This window comes from Grus americana, chromosome 9, assembly GCF_028858705.1.
Source record: "Grus americana isolate bGruAme1 chromosome 9, bGruAme1.mat, whole genome shotgun sequence".
Taxonomy (NCBI): domain Eukaryota; kingdom Metazoa; phylum Chordata; class Aves; order Gruiformes; family Gruidae; genus Grus; species Grus americana.
In genome coordinates, this window is record NC_072860.1 from 10,890,159 (window position 1) to 10,912,330 (window position 22,172).

The 22,172-nt window shown below is 37.5% G+C and overlaps 1 protein-coding gene across 3 annotated transcripts; it reads left to right on the plus strand.

The window, feature by feature from the left end:
* The first annotated feature begins 347 nt into the window (after positions 1-347).
* On the plus strand, positions 348-20,745 carry DAW1 (dynein assembly factor with WD repeats 1). Of its 3 annotated transcripts, XM_054835444.1 has the most exons (14): positions 348-422; positions 1,688-1,760; positions 2,712-2,856; positions 6,106-6,164; positions 6,831-6,953; positions 8,571-8,670; positions 11,254-11,361; positions 12,410-12,516; positions 15,712-15,814; positions 16,201-16,315; positions 17,365-17,441; positions 18,097-18,259; positions 18,906-18,981; positions 19,113-20,745. In XM_054835444.1, the coding sequence occupies exons 1-13, from the start codon at positions 383-385 to the stop codon at positions 18,938-18,940; spliced, it is 1,248 nt and encodes a 415-aa protein (XP_054691419.1). In that variant the 5' UTR covers positions 348-382; the 3' UTR covers positions 18,941-18,981; positions 19,113-20,745. The 3 variants fall into 3 exon arrangements, with proteins under 3 accessions (XP_054691419.1, XP_054691418.1, XP_054691420.1); XM_054835443.1 differs by having other exon boundaries at positions 18,906-20,745; XM_054835445.1 differs by having other exon boundaries at positions 11,278-11,361; positions 18,906-20,745.
* Positions 20,746-22,172: the final 1,427 nt, after the last annotated feature.

The following is a 22,172-nucleotide window of genomic DNA, read 5'->3' on the forward strand; positions in this document are numbered from 1 at the left end:
AAAGCCCTGAACAGCACGAATGCATAGAAAAGAATTGAGAGTAGGAATTAAAATAGCGCCATGCTGCCACACAAGCCCGCGGGGACCTGCTCCCTCCCGGGAGGCCTCGGCTGCGCAGCCACCAGGGCCGCTGGTCAGCTCTCCACAGCGGCCCTCCCTGCCGCTCCAGCCGCCTGGATGCCAAAAGCCGGGCCGAGGGGCTCGAGGAGGCACCGCCACAGCCGAGGCGGCCAGCCGGGCACGGCAGCCGCTCAGCCCTGAGGAGAGGCTGCCCCACCGCCCACCCGCAGCGGCCCTTCCCGCCCGGGGGCTGCGCATGCGCGCAGGTGCTGTTTGGGAGTCGCTATGGGAACGGGCCGAAGCCCGGGGCCGGCGGCGGAGGATGAGGCTGAGGCGGCTGCTGCTGCGCTACTACCCGCCGGGTGCGGAGCGGGGCGCGGGAGGCCGGGCCGGTTCCCTGCCCTGTCAGGGGCTGTGCCGGCTCGGCGGGGCTGGGGCCACGCGTGGGGATCGCCGCTGGGCGGGTGGCAGGGAGGCGCGGGATGCGGGGGTCCCCCTGTGATGGAGGTTTTCCCTCAGCTCTGCCGCGGGCCGGGCAGGAGTAAGAGGGCGGGTCGCGCACCTGCAGCTGGATCGCCTTGAGGTGCGGGTGCTTTGGCACTGGGGCTGGTGGAGAGGCTTCCAGCTGGAAGCGGCTCGTCGCTGGTCGGGGCTGTAATTCACGACTTCTTATTGCGAAATCAAGGCAGTCTTATTTGCATCGCAGTAAGGAGTTTAAAAAGTCTAAGTGGAAGTAGTTGGCACCAAAAAATGTATGTGTGTTATCAAAAGGCCTGTTTAGCAAAAAGCTGCCACATCTCATATTTTTCCTTTCTTTGTTTTATGACTTTTCTGAGCAGAACCATGCTTTGAAAAGCTATTCTGCTAAGCAGTCTTCATCATTTATTATGAACTCGGTCAGGAGACTTAATGAATTTTCACAGTTGAAACAAGGTGGAGATGGCCAGCTCAGGAAGTGTATTCTAATAACGGATCTTTCTTTCAAATTAAATATTTTTCTTACAGACCTGGTAAAATGCAAAATGACAGGAAAAAATCATCTAAATTATCCATTCCCACAGAAAACCAAGGAGCAGCAGAACTCTTTAACAACTGTTTCAAAACAGGAAGCAATGTGGTTAAACATTTTAATACTTCAGCTCAGTAGAAGGTGCAGAGATGCCAAAGCATACCTAGAAATGGAAAGTGTGTTATGATTTTCTATACATTACTGCACACGGGCCTTTGCAAACTGAAATAAAAATAACAGGTTTTGTAAAACATGTTTTCCAGGCTTCTTGGAACATCAAACTACAGCAAGTATCTTCAGGACAGCTTCTTTGAAAATAGAGCTGATGAAATCATGCAAAAAGTTGTTGGGGAAAAAAAGAGCTTGTTTATTTCCAGAATAGAAAATGGCTCATAAATAATAATGTTTAATATCTTTTATCATATAAGCACATCAGAGTTGTTTGTCACCCTGCTAACTCTCAGCAAGAACAGCCAACCTCCTTCTAGTTTCAAGAACTGGAAGTAGGTCTGCTGAAGTAGTGGAACAATAAAAGTGGAAGCATTGCAGTTTACAGTGCATGTTATAAAATCCCTGACATCTGATTAAGACCTTTTTGTCACTTTTTTTTTTAAAAAGGAATTATTATGGAATATGTACAAGATGGTGAGGCAAAGACCAGATCTATAGATCTACTTAATCTTAGACCTGAGTAAGTATGATATTATTTCAGATAACAGCACTCTCTGCTGTTTTATAGCATGCTCAGATACAACTCTTTGTTTTAAACATAGTAGAGGTCAGCTATGTCTTTGTTCACTAAAATGCACACGTAGAAAAGAAAATAATGTAGTCAAATCGTTCTCCTACTATTTTAAATACAGAATCTTACATTCCAGCTGATTATTACCATCCTGCTTTTCTGTTCAGAGGTGAAGCCTCTTTTTGCTTATAGAGTTGTGATTATCAAGATGCCTGTACAAAGCCAGCAGAAATATACAGCACTTAATGTTCCAATGGTGTGATGAATGACAGTTAGTTCTTAGGCCCTGTAGTAGTAGTATTTCTGGTCTTCAGAATATTCTAAAAAGTGGATCTAACTCAGCTTGCTGGGTATTGTCAACCCTCAGTTTCTCATGGCTGGCCAGGAATCAGACTGTGGACCATGTTTTGGAAGTTGTTATCATCACTAAGAGTTATAGGAAAGGCACAGATTTGTGAAGCCACAGACAGAGATAAGTTTAACACTTACCATATATAATTTATCTTGTTCCTACTTCATGGGCAATTCATTAAGAATTTATGAAATTCCACTTTAATTTAGATATTTATTACAAAACTATCAATTTTGGATACACATCTTCCATGTCTGAACCTCTGTGGAAACTCTTTGAAAAGGTAAAGTTCTTGCCAAGCTAAAATTTTTAAAAGTTAAATCTTACTGAACAACTTTAGTAAGATAGGGAAGGAACTATAGAAACCAAGAAAGATTTGTCCATATTTCTTTAAGCTGTTACAGAATGAGATAAGTGCATATCATTGAATTGCTTACTTAATTTTCTCTGCAAGTAAATAATATTATTGCTTTTATAATCATAATTATTGCCAGAGGATGAAATCTGGTGGGTTTAGATTTTTGTTTGTTTGTTTTCCTCATAATTAGCACAGATGCCATAGCCTTAGTAGAAGAAATTCAAAAAGGAGAACCTCTCATCACAGCTTCGTGCAAGGAATACGTCATACATTTAGTACGAAGATTGCAAGAGAAGCTAGGGGAAAAAGAGGATCGCAAGTTCTACCTTTTTAAGGTCAGAGGCATCTTTAAAATAATTTGGGAGCTTTTGGGGGGTTTCAGTTGTGATGTTGCAAGTATGTTTCTACTGCTGCATATTGTGCCTGAGGGCAAAATTTGGACTGTATGACCAATTTCTTGGCTCTTTTCAATCACCTCTGAACTGTTTAGAGCAACTGAGTCTGCCAGGAATTCCCCCAAAAGGCTGGGAGGTATAAGTGTTCCTAGACGCTGTTTACACAGGCTTATGTACAAGGGTGTGTTTTCAATGGAGAGAAGTAATTCTCTTATTTGTCAAATAAGAGTCTGTGGAACAGCAACATCCGTAGTTATGTTTCAATAAAACCTGCAAATAGATCCCACATAAAGTAGTTGCTGGGAAAGGCCCCAAATATTTTTATACTCTTCCCTACTGGTTCTTCATTTTGTGAAAATGTGCGTTTATTTTAGGTATTCTGCTACATACAGTACTGCTGGTTGTAATTACTTTCTGCCATTACTATTATGTTTGAAAAATTGATAGTTTGATCTTCAGCTTACAGACTGCACTTTGTAAATTTATTTTAAATCAGTAGGATTTTAAAGAACAATTATTAGAGAGACCTCTCAGGACTTCAAATACAGGATTCAGTCTATCAGAAGAGATTAGGTTTAATTGTATTTAATTGTGGAAATAAAAATAAAATTGCTTCCAGAAATTGCATGTTGCAATCTGAAATAGTGACATGTTGTATATTCATTGTGTCAGCAGATGGCAACGTGTAGCTGTCAAAAATTGCTGGTCAGTCCTATTTTATTGATTGTTACCTTAAATTTAGAGAGAAAAGGGAGACATTTTGTGTTGGTTTGTTTGGCTAAAAAACCCCTGTACTTCTTGCTAGATATAACTTGGGTTCTTTTGACCAACAGCACACAGCTGGGTGAATTTTGCAAGATTTGTGTATTTAACCTTGAAAACAGAGCTATGTAATAAAGCATCTTAAATTTAAAAAGTTTCCGTTCTTTTTTAAGGTATGTTCTCAACTGAGATAATGCTTTGCTTTTCACAAGCTTTTAAAATTGCAGAGACTGACAAATCATCAAATGTTTGTCCAAATGTCAGTGTAAATAACATATTTGTTCTTTGTTGGGTACAGTACCACATTTGAGCTTCTGTATTTGGAAATACTAGAGGCAGGCAAATACAATCAATGTTATCTTATTTCCTTCACTCAAGAGTAGTTTGAAGTGTGTGAGAGGAACTTGTTTTATGTTTCAGTTCCATTTAAGGCTTGTAAATGAAATACGAGTATCAGGTGCTTCTAAGATAAAATACAATAGGTAGGTGGGAGTGAGAATCCCCCCCCAAACAATGTTCCATCTATTTGCATTGTTTGGAAATGAATATTTTTTCCTGCTGCACTGGAGCATAATCCTAAATGAGTGTACAAATCCATCTTTTTGTTATTTCCAGTAATTGTGGTGACGGTGTTGTGTTAGGCACCCTGCAGAGAAACAAGCTTTTGTAACAATTTCTCAGGTTTTAAACTATTGCATAACAATAGTATGCTGTAGTGATTTGGAGATTTTTATCTTAGGGACTGCTGTAGCAGATTTTGCAGAACCGAGGTACATTTTTTTTTAATATTGCCTTAGGGTTTGATTATTGTGTCATTTGCACACGCAATTCTTGCTGGCTTAGAGGTCTGTGGATGAAGCAACTGCAGCACTGGGCATTGGAAGAACAGAATTAGTCCCATGACCTGAAATTGAACATAAACCCATCTCATTTTCCTCCCTTTTTTTCACAATTGTTAAATATGTTTGTTGTTCAGAGTTGCCTGCATGGAGTCCTAAAAATGTCATGGATCAAATTTCCATAAATTTCCATAATTATCGATTCTCGTATGCAGATATTTGTATACCATGGTTGTTTTAAAAAGGCAAAATATTTTTGTCATTTCCACATCTTCATTGCCCATTCCCCCTGCTGTAGCTGAAAGTACAACTTGTCTTACTTTCCCTAGAGCACAGAAATTGCTGTTTCTCTAACGTAAAATACCTGTTCTGTTTCTCTCTCAGTCCTTCACTTGACCATTGTTATTTCTCTTCCATTTTGATGAGTCCTTACTCTTTCGAGTAAAAGATCTCTGAGCTCCTTTTGTTTTCCTTTTGGAGACAGGCAGCTGAGAAAGCTAAAGATAAAAATAAAAATGTGAACCTCTGGTAATATGTCAGTGATTAAATGGCATTGCTTGTAAATAATTTCTTCTTCATTCTTACACTACAGAAGAGACCTAGTGGACCATTGCTGTATTTTTAACATCCCTTTACTTCACTGTCAGCAATTGCTGTGATTTCCCAGCTTATGATTTTATTATGCTTTAGACTCTAGCAGAATCCAGTTTGTAATAGGTGAAAGTTGTTCAAATGCAAACCCTGGTAGACAGTAGCTGGCTTATTCAAACATAAACCGGATGATATTTTGTCTGGTCATTTTCAGAGTACCATGGTGCGCTGACTTTCATTGGCAGTATCTGAAACCATTTGCACCTATGTTTAATAAACATTAATATGTATGAGTATGAGATAATTTACATGAAACATATATATACTGTCTGATTAAAGGACCTTAGAAGCAATGTTAGAAAAACAGTGACCTCCATAACCTAAACAATACAGGCAGACATAAAATTTGAAATACCCTCTTTGAATTTTCTCTTGATAAGTATCTTATACTTCTGCATGCCTTTTTTGTCATGACCTCATAGAACGTAGATGTAACTTATTTCTGTTCTTACTGTTTTTTGAAACAAAATCATATACTAGCTGAAAGCATCCATAACCTAAGAGACTCAAAATACTCAATTCAGCTGGATCTCTTGATTCACTATATATGGCTTAATATTAGTTGGGATTTCTTTCATCAGTGATCTCACTAGGCATGGTCTCCTCACTCATTTGGTTTTGCCCTTTCAGCTCTGGTCTAGGGTTACTTTGCTGGTCTCAGAGAAGGTGGAGAAAAAGCAAACATGGGGGAAAAGACAGTTCATTCAAGTAAAATATAAATTTGAAATCAATACTGTATAATATCTGCAGTGATAACCTGCTGAGACAGGGGATTTTTTAGTTAAGGATTAATGTATTACAGCTGTAACTGCTAATCTGACAGGAGGAGAAAATATTAACCTACTGAATATTTTGAACAATTGTTTTTTGTTGGGTTTTTTTATTTTTATGTCCTTCAAATGTCATTTTCTTCTCCCTCTCCACGGTTCTATTTCAGGTACTTAGAGCACATATATTGCCGCTGACTAACGTAGCATTTAACAAATCTGGTTCCCGGTAAGTTGTTTTCAAAGTCAAAATACATAATCGCTAATAGAAGTTTGGTGTTTGTAAATGAAATTGTAAGGGAATTTCAGTGTTCTTATCTTGCTGCAAAAAGAATTCATCTGTGCTGCTTATAAGCAGCTTCAAGCATGATTGGGGATTGGATTTCAGACCTCTGTGGGAGAACCAATGGGAGATGCCAAAAAGTAGCGGATGAGATTCAATTTATGTAATTTTTTTCTTCCAAGGTGATAGTTTGTTAACAGTTACTGTATTTCAGAAGGAAGCACCTTTATGGCAATAAAGTGAATATTACTAAAAGCTAAGTGAGTCTTTGACACAAATTCATTCAGGACTTTCACTTCAGTGGAATTTCATGTTAATTTATTTCACTGTGGGCATATCAATGTGGGCAATTGTTTTTTCCTTTGTGTCTTGAAAGCAGCACCTTGCTTCTTAGTTGAAATACACTAAAGATTAGAAACAAGGCTTTTTAATTAGTAATATTTAAAAAAAATAGAAAAGGAATCTCTATGGTCATTAATCTATACTTTTGAAAGAAGGATGAGATTTAGGGTCCGAGACAGTGCTAACAAATCTGTGGAAGTAACTCATTTGACTGCATCAGGACTAGTAAAATATTTACCATATTCAGAAATTAATTTCTCCTTGCTTTAGCTTTATCACTGGAAGCTATGACAGAACCTGCAAAGTATGGGATACTGCATCAGGAGAAGAGCTACGTACACTGGAGGGACATGGAAATGTTGTCTATGCAATAGCTTTCAATAATCCCTATGGGTAAATACATCTTCTCTGAGATCTATCATAATTGCTATACATGTTATTTTGCAAATACAGAACTGTTACTCAAACTTTAACATAAAATAGACTATCTTAAATTGAAAGAGTTCAAATTCTGAATTTGTAAAATTCAACGAATCACCATGGGATGACACTTTATACTGTTTGCATAAGAGATACATTCAAGCATGTTTTCTGCTATAAATTTAAAAATGAAATTTAGAAATTCAAAGCATAAATTTCATTAGGTATTCAGTGTCTTGAAAAATACATATATGAGTCAGTATTTAATATATTGAAACACGGATTTATTTCAATAATATCAGATTGTGTTCTGAATGTTAATAAATTTTTACTGCCTCCATGTAATTGTATATGATGTGAGCTAAAAGCTTGTGTTGCTTCAGTTAAGGAGAAGGAATATTTCTGTCATAACAAAAGTGGATTTCTCCATTTGGTATTACACATTCATTATTATTTAGGACGTGATTTAGAAGCTGTTGAGTAATTTTTATAAAGTCCACAGGGTGCCGCTGTATGAATGTCAAATACGAATCTGTCCATCCTTTGTTTTCTGCAATAACTGTCCTAGGCTAGGATTGCCACCTGTTAGGGAATTAAGTTAGCTACTGAAGTTTCATTGTCATTTGCTTCCTGAAGAAGCTGTCGTGTGTCAGTAAGCCATTTGCTTCTCTGCAAAATAAGATAAATTAATTCTTATTTTCATATTGAATCACATTACTTCTTTCACTGTCAGATGTCCTGTTTATCAGTTAAGCAATACACATTTAACATCAGGAAATAACTGTTAAAGACTTGTTCTTACACTGTTTGGAGCATCATCATTTCCTTCTAAATGAAAAGATTTTATTCAACCTAGAACGTGCTATGTTAATTTCTTATATTCTGATATTTTCCTTTAAAAAAACAATTAATGAAATTCTTTTATATACTTTGAAGAAACTAATGTATGTCAAAAATCTGTGCAAAGATCAATAACTAGACTGTAACATAGAAGTGGAGAAGCAATGTATAGCAAGAGAAAACTTAATGAGAACCTCGAGCTACTTTTAAATTAAAAATTCAGTAAAAAAAGAACTTTTTTTCACTGATAATCTTTAGGTTTCGGTACAGTGTCCCTTGCTACATTTTCTAAGTACCTCACTTCAGTCTTGCTCTAACTGCAGTGGTCACAATGCTTCCACTGACTTCAGTGGGAGTGGAGTTTGACCTCTGAAATTTGGGTAAACTGCTTATAAAAAGAGTTTATCACTGTTGATAAACAAAAAGATGCTATCTGATGAAATGACATAACTTTTAAATATATCTGGAAGTATAGTAGATAACCTCATCCCTAATGTTTGTTAGTCATCAGTTATGAACACTTCTGTGCTAATAGGCACAGCGGCTGTTTTAGAAACTAATTATGTCTGCTAATTTTTTCCCTCAATGTAACTTCTGTTTGTGAAATCCTGCTCCAGGATCTTATAGTGTGGCAGAATGCACCAAAATGCATGCAAGCTTCGATGGCTGGGTGTTGTTTCTGTGAGTTCTACTGTCTCTGAAGTCAGAGGTTTTTTTCTAAATAAAAATGACAGGATTTTTTCCATTTAGTGACAAGATTGCCACTGGATCTTTTGATAAAACCTGCAAGCTGTGGAGTACAGAAACAGGAAAATGTTATCATACTTTCAGAGGACATAGTGCAGAAATAGTGAGTACTGATGGACATTTCTCATTCCTTTGTTTCCTCACGCCATCACTGATGCCTGTGGGTTCCAAGTCCCTGCGAGCTGACATTGAAGGGGTAGCTATTCTGCTGCATCTATTCACACATTCAGACATTGTGAACATTTCTGCACTACAAGAAAAGATAGTCTGACAGTTCTTAAGAAACAGAATAAAACATTGTATACAGTTTGAAAAGATATTTTTTAGTTTGTTCCAATTTCCCTTGTTTGCTAAATGTTAAAACATTTTTGAAAAATACCATAACAATTGGAATTTTCAATTTATTGCACATATTTATTCCTTGATTTGTTTATATATCCCATTTTTTTTACTAGATATTTTGCACTGCCTCACATATGTGCAGAACTAAATACACAAGAACATTATTGCTTGTATTACTGTCTTTCATGCTGACATCTGTACTTCATGTACAGGACCAATTGGAGCCATAGAAGAATAAATTTCTGAAATCTTAAGTGTGTTAACTGAGAATATGTGGGATGCTGAAATGTCAGAGAGATATGAAAATAAAAAACGCTGGGTTTCCTTTCCAATGCACTGGGAGCCCTATTGTCAGTACCAAATATCTTGATGCACAGCATTCTGATTTAAAAGATAAGGGCAAATCCACTGAAAATCTTATTTTCAATGCAGGATATATTTTTTAACAAAAATAGCTATACAATCATTAGTCAATAAAGCATTTCTGGATTTTTTTTCTGGAAACAATTGGAATTTAATTTGTAAATTGTGAGGCCTATAACTAGTGTGAGAAAACGGTGGTTTACCTTGGAGGAAGGTGAGGTTGATTTCAGTGGGTTTTTGATTCTCTGGATGCTTTGAAACAGTTACCCCTTACAATGGAGAACGTTTGCTTGTTGAGACAGGCTGCAATGATTTTGCTTCCACAAATCAGTTAGCTAAATATTTAAAGGCCTCTTAATTTCTTCTGACTTCCGTAGGGGTTAGATTAGACCCAAAGTGTTACAAGCTGTGCTAGCAAATAATTAGTAGAAGATAATAGCCAGCAGAAAATGGTGTGTTCCCTGGATGAGACCTGTTTCTGAAAGGCTGTTGTTGTATATGATACATTGCTGGCAAGGGCGTGTCTGTAGTTATTCAGTATAAAAAAAAAAAATGGTCACAGTGAAAATGCACTGGTGACCTCAGCTACTGTTTTACTTTTTACATGGCACCTCCTATTCTTTATTAGCAGAACAATCATATTGAATAATTACAGAGAATGGGAAGGTGACTACATGATTTTTTTTAATGTGAAAAATGAATTAAGGAAGTTGTTGAGCTTTTGTTCTTGCTTTTTCATAAATAAATGTGATGTTGTGGGGACGCCCTTGGCAAATGGCCTAGATAATACACCTGTTAAGATAATAGTGTGAGTGTACAGAGTGTGTGTGGGGGTACACAAAACTTTCTGGAGGGTTTTTGCCCCAACTGATCAAGTTAAAGAGGAAGCCTGCCAAATGATAACGTTAGGGAGGACTGTCAGTTGGATTGAACAGTGACTGGAGAATCTCAAAGAGAATTTTGAAATAAAGAAGTAGAAAAAGCCCAGAAAGAAGTATAAAAGAATCAAGGCAATTTATAACAGGGTGGGGGAGACATTAATCTGGGAGCAGCAGTTGTCAAAACCTGCTCTGGTGCTTCCAGAAGTCACCCCGGGCATCACAGGTGCCTAGACCAGACAGCGTATCCTTCCTTTTGGAGATGCCATGAGGAGTCTGCATCTGGCTAGTGGATTGTCCGTACGGGGTTCAAGAAAAGGCCCCCTTGTCTCCCCGGTAAGATGTACGTATGTGAATTTGGATGTCTTCTGTCTGGTGTGTGGATCAGCAGACTGTAGGAAGCGGCATGGCTTCACCTATAGCTAGAGCACTCGTGTCTCCTAGGGGAGGTGCACGCAAGTAGGGGAACACAGACTGCTAGGAAAGGGGGGTGCACTTGTAGCCCCCCTCATCCTGTGGGAGGGGATCAGCGTGCATGCAAGAGTGTCGAAGTGTGTGTGTGTGATTAAAATGTCTTGGAGTTCTAGGAGGAGGTTTAGAAATTTGTAGCTGTTTATTAAGATTTTATAAGTTTACCTATTGCATTACAGATACTGAACTTATAGTTCTCTGCCAGTTAGGTGCTGTTAATAAATTAACAAACTGCTTCAGTCTTGATTTTGATTAAAACTTTGTGAACTAAATCATTTCTCCCTGAGACACAAAATGAAGCACCTAAATAGTGGATTTTAATCCAGGCTCAGCAAACAATACAGGAAATCTTCCAGTAAGACTTTTTAATGCATTGCCATTGCAAAGCAGCCAATTAGTCCATTTGATTTGAGTAGTCATCCTGAGCTATGTGATAAGGATTTGTTGCTCTTCTAGGGAACTATTGGAAGAACTGCAATTTTTCTGTATGCCATAAAATACTAAGTCAGACTTTTGTCTTGTTTAAAAATATTAATCCTGTATATAAATAATCTTGTATTTATATACATTTGAGAAGATGTATATAAATATTCTCCCTTCCCACTTTTTCCATCCAATGTTTCTTGCTACAGGTATGTTTATCATTTAATCTTCAGAGCACGTTGGTGGCAACTGGAAGCATGGATACCACTGCCAAATTATGGGACATAGAGAAAGGAGAAGAAATAGTCACTTTAAGTGTATGTTTGCCTTCCTTATGTTTTTAAAGATGTTCCTTGCTTTCTCAGTTTTGTAACTGAGATATATATATAACAGTATAACCATTACAATAGTTTCAAAACTTCCGGAGTTTCTGTTACCAGGTGGTCCCATAGTGACTGTGGTTACAAAACAGATTAAGAAAACTTGAAGGGAATGATAAAGCTATAGTGTTTTATAAGAAGTCCTATTTATGGAAAGACAAGTTTTCTCATTTCAGTAACATTACTGCTATAGATCAGAATGCCTTCCATCGCTCATTAAAACATGTCGTTATACTGTAAATTACGGCCTCCTCTTTCATTGACATAAAGTAACTCAGAGAACATTAATGTCAGACACTACATCTGTATCGATCTTCTTCCTGTAAACATCACCAGAGGAAAGCCATCCAATTACCTCGAGATTGTGATGTCTTTTTGCTTTATGTGGCTTGCTGGGATCCCACAGGTTAAGATTTGCCTGTGCTGTTTCAAGGCATTTCCCTCACATTTTTCCTAAATAACAGGTACTGCGTAAGCTTCCTTTGGTGTATGTGGCCTATAGAGTGGGGAAGGCATTTTCTCCTCCTTGACTTTCTCTTCTTCAGAGCCCTGAGCAGAGCAAAGAGCAGTGGAATGTGTAAACTTTTAGTTTATAAGTATGCCTACATCCATTTTTCCAAGCCTCTCCATCAACACCAATGACAAGCTGTACTGCAGTTTACTGTAAATGAATCCTCTGATTTCAGTATGTAATGGTGAACAAATGTTTAAATCAAATATGGAAAATATGCACTGATGACATCACCGGACAATTGCTCACTGCTTAAGTGATGTGCCTGATTTTTTGCAGTTTTGGGGGTATTGACTGTTCCACAGTCAATTAGATCTTTCTGTCAAAATTGTGATATACTGGACAAAACAGTAAATGATATATTGAAGGGTTATAGAAGGATTATGCTGCTGAAAAAAAAAGCTACGTATTGAACTACATTAATGGAAAAGTCGTAAGTTGCTTTCTCATATTCCTTTTTAAAAATTCTCTCAGGGGCACTCAGCAGAAATCATTGCGTTGTCTTTCAACACCACTGGAGATAGGATTATCACTGGCTCCTTTGACCATACCGTAGCAGTGTGGGATGTTGGCACTGGCAGGTACTAATAAATATCATTTTACATTGCATGTTTTAGTGACAAATGAGAGAGACAGTGTTGAGCTACAAATTACAGACCTTGTATTTTTGCTTCATTTAGAGAATGCGTTCCTTCCTCTTATCATTTGTTATTCCTGTTCCCTTTGTTCTTCTGAAAAGGCATGCTGCTCACAAAATGCTTTTGTACATGTTTTTTGTTCTAAATTTCCATCTTATTAGCAGAGGAGGGAAACAGAATAGACAGATGCTGTGTTTATTGCTGATGAATTCTCCTAACAAAAAATATTTTATCAGCATGGAAACTCATGGTTTGGAAGGTGTCTAGAATTTCTAGATGGAACAGACTCTTAAGTAGAAAGACAGTATATGTTATGTCATAGAAAATTAGTCTAGTCACATTGTCTTTATGAACCATAGAGGGTCTGTTTTTCTTCTCACAGTCCATTATGTCAGTATAAATTTATAAAGAGGAGAAAACTTGGCCCCTCTGCAGAGAACAAAATGTCTTGATTATTATGCCAACAAATACTAATGTAGTAGCTAAATATGAGTTGTTGTATTATCCTGACAAATCCACTTGGTTTTTCAACTGGAAACTCAGTCTAAGTAGAATAATAAAATGATTGCTCTGTTCACTGACAAAGTAGAAGATAACGATTCTATTATGTTTTCGGAGGTCATATATTTTTTCTTTTTGTGAGATCAAGGGCTATATCTCTGAAATTTATATATCTAAAAGGAAAGTGTGTGTATAGTGGTGTCTTGGTGTAATAAACAGTATGTATAGCTTCAAAATGAGGGTAGTCATGTGATTTTAAAAAATAATTTACACCTGGTACATCATTTAAAGCTTGATCCTGTAAGCTTTGAGCTTATTCAACACCAGCAGTTCAATGTTTGGCACATGAATACTTAGGAGGCACCCATTCAGCAAATTGGACCTTTGGATTCAACATCATTCAGTCTGGTGTTCTTGCAAATATTTTTATTTAAAAACGGCTGCTTCTTCCAGCTTCTTGTCTGAACCTGCAGTGAAGTTCAAGTCTTGGGATTTTCATGTTGCATTCTTTTTTTTCTAAGAAATGGATGCGGACTTCATATCAGGGTCAACACCAGGAAGTGGAATATGAAGGAGAAAATTCTCGTTTAAACACTGGCAGCTCTGGTAATTAGCTAGTGGGCAATATAATTGTGTCAGGGCCAGTACTGAGCCTTTTAGATCACAGCTGAGCATGTATACATTCAGCAGTAATGAAAAGTTGCAGTCAGAAAGACTGTGAGCAAATCATACTCTTCTGTATACAGGTTCAGGTAGATTTGCAAATATCTTGTAGGTGAGGCTGTGTGTGCCCGTCTTTCACCATATGAAATACATGAGAAACACTGCTTTCCAAATTTGAGTTTGAATTTGAAGTTTCTTTTCATTTTGCTGGCTGACTCTGAGTGCTTGTGTTCCTAAGTTTTATTCTGGGTAGGTATCCAAAATTGTCCTGAGGGAAGTTGATCTAGGGACAAGAAATCTCAAGAAGGTTCAAGATTTTCTTCATAAAATGTTAAAATAAAAAAAAAATAGGGGGAAATACAGGTCTGTATTTCATCAATAATTTCTCAATGGCAGATACAATCAGCTATAATTCAGTTGAAAGTGTCTTCAGAGCTTCATTTGACAAATCAACAGCCTGTAACTGGGCTCAGGAGTGCTGGACACCAGGGTGCTGAGAGAGAGAGACAGCGTCTTCTTATTTGCAATTATGGTGCAAATATTATAGCATCCATATATTCAATTTCACTGGAAACTGAAAGCTAAACAAGTATTATAATGACTGAAGATTTTTTGGGGGATTTTTTTTTCTTTAAATAATTTAAATGGAAATTTTTAATGGCATTTCATAAACCTGTTTTCTGGATTATTTCTAATTGTGTGCCTGATAGATTGTAGTTTATGTGAGATGTTCCATACGTTGCTATTTATTCTGATTATCGATCGGATATTTATGTTGAAGCCTGGACTGCCTTTTCAAAATTTGGAAATTTAAGTGTTTAAATTTTAAATTCATGCTTTGGTATTTTGGATATTAGGTATTACAATAACAGCAGTCATGATGGCCAAATAACATGTTCACAAAATTAAGAAGTTTTCGACTGTTGTTTTCTGCTTGTTGATTTTTGTTTTTACTGTAAAAATGTCTGCATGATTACAAAAGTGGAGGCCTCACATTGTTAGAAAGTAAAAGGAGTAATTCTATAAAATGGCATGAGTATAATCAAGTTTTTGTTATCATAAACAAATAGAAAATTCGGTTGCTCAGCAGATTAGCTTTGCTGTTCATTTAGCATATATATTAATTTAGCTACCCTTATATATCTTACGCAATGAATAAAACCATTTCAGCTACTTAAACTCATTTAGTTGTTTTTCTAGTCCTTAGTTTGTCCATTAGTTAAAGCAGTTTTCTATTAATAATACCGTGATATTAGCATTGTGATAATATCCTAATTTACTAATCCTTTAATATATATCAATTAATCTTTTTTAGGATTCATTGCTTTATAGACCATTAATTCATAAGAAGCAATAATTGCTAATTGTACCCTCTCTATTCAGCTAAAGCTGAAGAATTTAATTGAACTAGTATTGTCAGTCCTTGTGCAGCAAAGACTTTCGAATTAATGAGGATTAGAAAACATATTTCAGTTTGGCCATCATTTGCCTGTTACTTGGGAACATGCTCACATTAAGTACCTGATTAAGTTCCATTTGATCTTCAGTGGATTTTATAAAAGGTTTAGATTATATGGAGTTTTAAAGATGTACTGTTTACAGTTCGTTGAAGTAGGATAATGGGAGAGTAATGTGGATAAACTTGTATGTGCTTTGTATGGAGATGAATACAAGAAATCTGTCTCTGGCACTGGAAAGTCACCCCATTTCACTGGAAATATATTCACTAAAATATTCTTGAAAGAGAAAGGAGGACTTTTCCATTTTATTCCTTAATGCGTCTTTGTCTCAAAGAGAAAAATGGAATTGATGTAGTGCTAGAATGCTAAATGAGCTGTACCACTCCATTTAATTGCTTTAATGGATAAAATGGTGAAGACTTGACACCTTAACTATACCATTTTATAAATTTATTCATAATTTATACGCATATATCAAAATACACACTAAAAATGTAAATTCTCTTTTTTGTAGGATGTTACATACTTTAATAGGTCACCGAGGGGAGATTAGCAGTGCACAGTTCAACTGGGACTGTTCTCTCGTTGTCACTGGATCAATGGACAAAACATGCATGGTAAGAAAGTTGGGTGTGTATTGAATACAGCTACTTGATATTAAAAATATGTATTTAGTAAATGGAAGAGCATTATTTTAAACTAGTACATGTAATTCATTAAAGAATTTACAACTAAATGCAAAACCTATAGGCTGATTCATTTCAGTGAAGTCCAGTTAAATAACAATATATATATTTAAGGCTCACTTAATAATACACTGAAATTTAAAAAAAATAAATTAAACTTCATTAAACTGACTAAACAGTGGCTCTTTGTTGATTTATATCCAGGCTTCATGTTAATACATTATCAGACATCAGAAAGGGCCTATACATGTTGATTTATGGATCAACTAGATATCTATCAAAATAAGCAAACACATTACCCTTATTTATCTATGCAGCTGTGGAATGCTATGACTGGGACGCATATAGCAACTTTAACAGGTCACAGTGATGAAATATTGGATGTCTGCTTTGATTATGCTGGCCAGCGTATTGCAACTGCCTCCGCTGACGGTAAGTGAACTGACCGGGACTGCTATAAGGATTGCAATAGCAGCATAAAACACCTTTGTCCTTGGTTTTGCTTAGAATGTAGCTTGATGAAAGAGGAGTATCGTGACTCAAAACTACAGATCAAGCAATGTTTGTTGCATTATAGAAAGTTTGGCATTAAACTTAAGAAGTTTTCCCCAGTGAAATTTTTCTTATTTTTCGCACTATAATCAATTCAACATGTCTTTCCCCTTTAACTTCAAAATTTACAGGGAAATATTTCACTTGTGGCTGGAAATGCATTCTAAATGTTTAGCTTTTGAGTAGAGTTTGATTTGGGTGGCTCAAATTTAGGCTTAAATGACAAAAAATTGGAATTTTAATGATGGATTTGCTACTAGGCTTTCCAAGAGAAATACACCATAAAGAGGTAGTGAAAGACGCAATTTTGTTTCGTTATTGGTATGCAGCAGTTTTGCACATTTATTATTTTTTTGGGAATCGCAATAAATAGTTGTTTGTATTTACCTGCATGGTGTTACATTATAGCACATAATGACAATACCATATTAGTTTTACATACTTAAGTGTTTTGATTTGCACTTTCAGAAACAGGATACCAGACTGGACGGTGGGCACTATTTGGACCTGATTTGCTGTAGCTGCTAAATTAAGACCTAAGACAATGTTAAAGGTTTCCTGAAATGTAACCAATAGCTTATTAAATATAATTAATAGCTTATTAAATAGAATGAATATCTGAAATGTAATGAAAGCTTTCTAAACATATTGTACATGCATTCTGAAATTACAGACTTCGCTGGTCCATGTTCTATGTGGACATTTTAGAAATTTTCCAGCAGAAATCATTCAGAAGTCAACATTTTCCAACCAGATTACAGATCCTTTTTGACATACTTCATCCTTGGGGGAAGCTGTGTTAAGATTATCTTCTATTTCTTTTGAAATCAAACCTGAGGATAAGACCCTTAATACCTTATTAAAATGTCCTTATTGAAATGCATGCTTAAGCATAACAATCACAAATGGCTCCTAATCTACCACAACAGGATCAGCAAGAGTCTATAATGCAGAAACAAAAAAGTGCATTGCAAAGCTAGAGGGGCATGGAGGTGAAATTTCAAAGGTAAGTTGTTTGTGGTTTGCGCCTTTTCTTAGTTGATTACGTGTGACCTCCAACCCACCGGTATTCCATGACACAGGAATACTGTTAAAGAATGTGGTGGTAAAATTATTAATACTTAAGAGTGAGAGGTCTGGTGAAGTTATCTTTACTAAAAGAACATTCCTTTTGACTAAAAGTTATCAGTCAATGATTGTTTCCAACTCCCCACTTCTGAGCAAAGATAATACTGGGTGTGCTGCTCCTATAGGCTCCTCCAAGAGCCATCTCTCCATATCGTCATGTTATTTACTATTTGATTCCTTAGAGTTGTGACAGTTAGCAAGATACTTAAGAAGTCCATCCCTCCCAGGGATGGATACCTGGCTTTTTTAATATTGAAAAGTTGTAGAGCAATTGTGATTTGGGGGGATAATATTCTGAAGTCTTAATCCTATAATAAGGTCATTGTATACAGACCTTTGTACATACACAAAGTTTTCAGCCACAGAAGTTTGCCAGGATGACTCTAGAGGAATACTATCCTTAATTTTAGCTGAAAAGCTGAATGCAAGAGTTGCTGGTTTCTGTTTTCATCTTTTAATCACTAGATATGCTTCCTTTTCTAGTCATATTGACTTGCTAAGTAATACAACTATTTTCTGTATTTTTTTAAAAGGTATGTTTCAACCCTAAAGGCACTCGTATACTAACAGCCAGCTCTGATAAAACAGCTCGACTCTGGGATGTTGCTACTGGACACTGCCTTCAGATATTAGAGGGTCATACTGATGAGATATTCTCCTGTGCTTTCAATTACAAAGGCGATATAATCATTACAGGTAACTACTATCTTCCAATTTTTTTTGGTTTGTTTTGAGAAACATGTGAAATCTTGTTATGGTAAAAAAAAATAAGAGTCTGAAAATTTCCTGGGATGCAGGAATGCAGGTGCCAGCAGTGACTTAAAATATAGTCAAGAAAAGTCAGAAACTCACTTTTGAACTGAGGCTTAAGTGAATATGGCCACAAACAAATTTGTATAAAGGCATGGAGATACCCTACCTTCTCTCCTGTGGTCATATACTAGCACCAGATCGGTGACTGAGCCATTTTCTCACAATGCATTGCAGTGAGGGAGGTCAGGATGAGCAAAAGGCAAAGCTTTTTAAGTGGGAGCACACCTTCTGTGTATTTGGCACTGAACTCTGTTCAGGTTTCCTTCATTTCAGACAAAAAGTCGTGGGAGTGGGAAGAGACACGAACAGAGTATTGATGATTGCTTTGATCTTTTGACTGAACTACAAAAACATGGGATGCAGGATGATCTCGGCTGAAAATATTGCTGTAGGTCCTGCTGTCTCTTGCTAGTCATGGACAGAAAAACATTACTCTGGCTCCTCAGCATTCTGGGTAGATTGTTAACAAAAACGGATAAATTGTGTGATACGGCTAAATGATTCCTTCACAATGTGTGTTTATTACTAGGGAGCAAGGACAACACCTGTAGAATATGGCACTGACTGAAGAGAAGGAAAGATCCAGTTTGGTATATGCCTACTTTGTGAGTTCCACAGTCAATAAACTCAGTCTTTCTGATCTGTTTTCTTTTACCCTCTTTGTTCACCTTCGGCTTTGCTGAAGTAGAATAGTTACATAGATTTTGATAACTTTGACTTTGCTGATATCTGGTAGACATGGAATCACAGAATAGAAGTTGGAAGGGACCTCTGGAGATCGTCTAGTACACCACCACTGCTCAAAGCAGCATCGACCCAGCAGGCTGCCCAGCACTGGTGTGGTTTGAGCGTCTCCAAGTATGGACACCCCACAGTTTCTCTGGACAACCTGCTTAGTGTTTGATCACTCTGACAGTAAAAAAAGTTGGTTTTTTTCCTTATGTTTAAATGGAATATTTTCTTGTTTTTCAATTTGTGTATGTTGTGTCTTCACTGGGTACCACTGAGAAGAGTCTGGCTCTGTTATCTCAGTCACCTGAGAGAAATCTGGTCAGTGTGAATGAATCCAGCAGGATGGCCCTACTTCTTTGTGCATCACTTTTAACTTGTAACCCTTTTAATAAAAAAAATACAGGATTATAATACCATCAGGTGTGAAAGCGGTGTTGTTATGCCCTTGCTCTGAATACTTTTGTATTAATTTTTTTTGTTGTGTAGTAAACTATTGAGTTAAAATGACAGTTTCACCACTTGTAATACAATGTCCCACTTGGTATTTCTGGAGAAAACCAGCAACCATTTGTGCATTGCTATTAACTATTGCATGCATGCTGCAGTTAAACTCCCACTCACTCCCCTTTCATACTGGCCCACATCCTTCCATTCATTCCATTCCTTTCTGCTCAGCCCTCACTCTCCCATTTTCACCTGAGGTATTAAAAATAATAGGGGTAGTGACTCCAGCTCTGAATCCTGGCCCAAAGATCATGGCCAGCATGAAGAAACTCTACACACCAAGATTTGGAGCCAAGGATCATGACATAAACTGAGAAGTGGATGAGGAACTCCTGTGGGTTATTTACCACTGTACAATGAGCTCTGGCCCAGGCTTGCCTCTTGCCAGCAACTGCCAACAAGTTTCACCTGGGTGGAGTGCCCCCCACCTCCTAGAAGAGCACCTGAAACTGCAGTTGCTCTTTGTAGGGGAGTAGCAAAGGAGCAGAGCCAACTTGTCTCTTCCAGCAGCCTTCGAAGAAGGATGAAGCAGCAAAGAGGGTAGGATCAAACAAAGTATGTGTGGTGGCTGGGGGAAGAAAGGAAGTGTGTGGTAGAGAATGAACTTGAAGGTATTTTGTTTATCTTGTATATCTCTGGGTGGTTATGGACTCGACTTTTAAATGTTGTTAAATTTAATAGCAAGTTACTTGTGCTGATGTGTTCTGACTATCTCTGAGCGCTTGTCAGCGTCCCTTGTTTGTAAATGGAGAAACAAAAGCGCCTGTCATCACTTGGTAAACATCCTGGTTGTTTTGAGTAGTGTGGTGTTGTGGGAGAACTAAGCAGTGTGCTGCAGATCATTTGAAATTAAACCTTCACCAGCAAGCAAAGTGGCTGCTATTATTGTTACTGTCATGCTTGTGGTGTTTCTTGGTGTCTTGTGCAATGACTTTTGATATCAAAAGAGTATGTCAGTAATCTGGAGTTGAAATGGGCAGGAAAGCCAATGTGGATCTGTGTTACTTAGAATTGCCCCATGCCCCTAGATCAGTTTCTGTGACATGGGGGATTTCTGGCTGACAACAATGGAGGAAAATTAGTGTAATGAAATGTGTACAAATACTGCTACATAGTTAAAAACTGAAATTTGACTTGCTGTGTAACCGTCACAAAGTAAAAAAAAAAAAAAAAACACACCAAGTTTGGATTGCAATTAGGAAGTAGATTTTTTTTTTTTTTTGCTTAATCTTTCAGGTTGGGTTATTTTCTGATGTCTTATCCGTTATGATTTTTCTCTTATGCTAGTGATTCAGTGAATCAAACATCTGTAGTAGCCTTTGGCTTCGAGGTCTTGTGCTATTTTTATGCAAAATTGTGATTGAGGTTTCATAGACTAACTGTTGGACTGGGAGGCCATCTAGGCTCTATTTCTGACTCTCCCTAGATTCACCAAGTGAGTAAAATTGCTCTTCAGGCTAAGTTGTCCAGGTTTCCTGCTCAAATGTGAAATACTTTCGCATCTGGTGTGATTCACAGCACTTCTGCAAAGTGTGCTGACTTGGCGCCTGGTAAGAACTTCAATAGTACCGTAGGTACCATCGTACAAATGCTTTGATGTTAGGCTCTCTGCACCTTGGTGTACCTATATGTGGATTTAATAAATTATAGAGATAAACGTTAGGAGTGCGTAGAATAGATGTATCATCCTGAAACCATTCTGCGTCTGGTAGCAGCTTGATCCCTTTCTCTAATTCCACTTCAGTCTCTGCAGCTGAAATAGCCTGTTGTGTGTGCTCTAACTCCATTGTCTGGTGCCTTTTTAATCTTATCCAAACATTTGGCTTCCACATACCTGACACTTGCCAAGCTGCCACTTTAATCGCTGGGTGGTTGGAGTGGGACATGGCTTTCAACGTTATTCTGAAATGCTGGCAATCTTAATTCACTGTGACCTTATTGAAGGGGATTACCTTGGGAGACTCCTGAAGTGTGCTCCAGTAAGGACTGTCACAGCGGAAACTAGCTTTGCTGTATTGTTTATGTCCTTTAGACCTCTGAATCCTTCCAGTATGTACCTCTGTGAATATACAAGTTTGTTTTTCTGGGAGGGAAGCCCTTAGCTTGTATCATGTAACATCCCCAGGACAGAACACACATTTTACGAGATGAGCACAAGGACTACTGTGTAAGCAGATGATGGGTACTTGGCCTCTTGACGTATGCTTTTTGTACCTCTTGAGATTCAAATTCTTTTCTGAGTAGGTGAGGATAATGATACTCATCTCCACTTGTGTTTTAAAAAGTGGCATTTTGTGAGAATTTCATCTCCTTCCACGCAATCACTTGCATTTCCTGGGCAGTTAGTGAAAGGATATGAAACATATCCTGCTTGGCTATATTTGCCAGTTTGCTGCACTTTACTGTCTAATTTTCAGCTGAAGCTGGGAGGAGGGCACAGTATCCATCAGCCAGACCTGTCCTTACTGCAAATTGTTTTAATTAGTCTGATAGTCTAGCTAATTTAACTGTCTGTCCTGCTAAATGCTGTACAGCTGCAAGTTGCTTTCTGAGGGTCTGT

Bases quoted from the DNA above. Each gene is read 5' to 3' on its own strand.
- DAW1 (XM_054835443.1), top strand. From the start codon at position 383: ATGAGGCTGAGGCGGCTGCTGCTGCGCTACTACCCGCCGG. The intron at 6,954-8,570 runs GTAAATACATCT...TTTTCCATTTAG, and splicing joins GCTTTCAATAATCCCTATGG to TGACAAGATTGCCACTGGAT. The intron at 12,517-15,711 runs GTACTAATAAAT...TCTTTTTTGTAG, and splicing joins TGGGATGTTGGCACTGGCAG to GATGTTACATACTTTAATAG.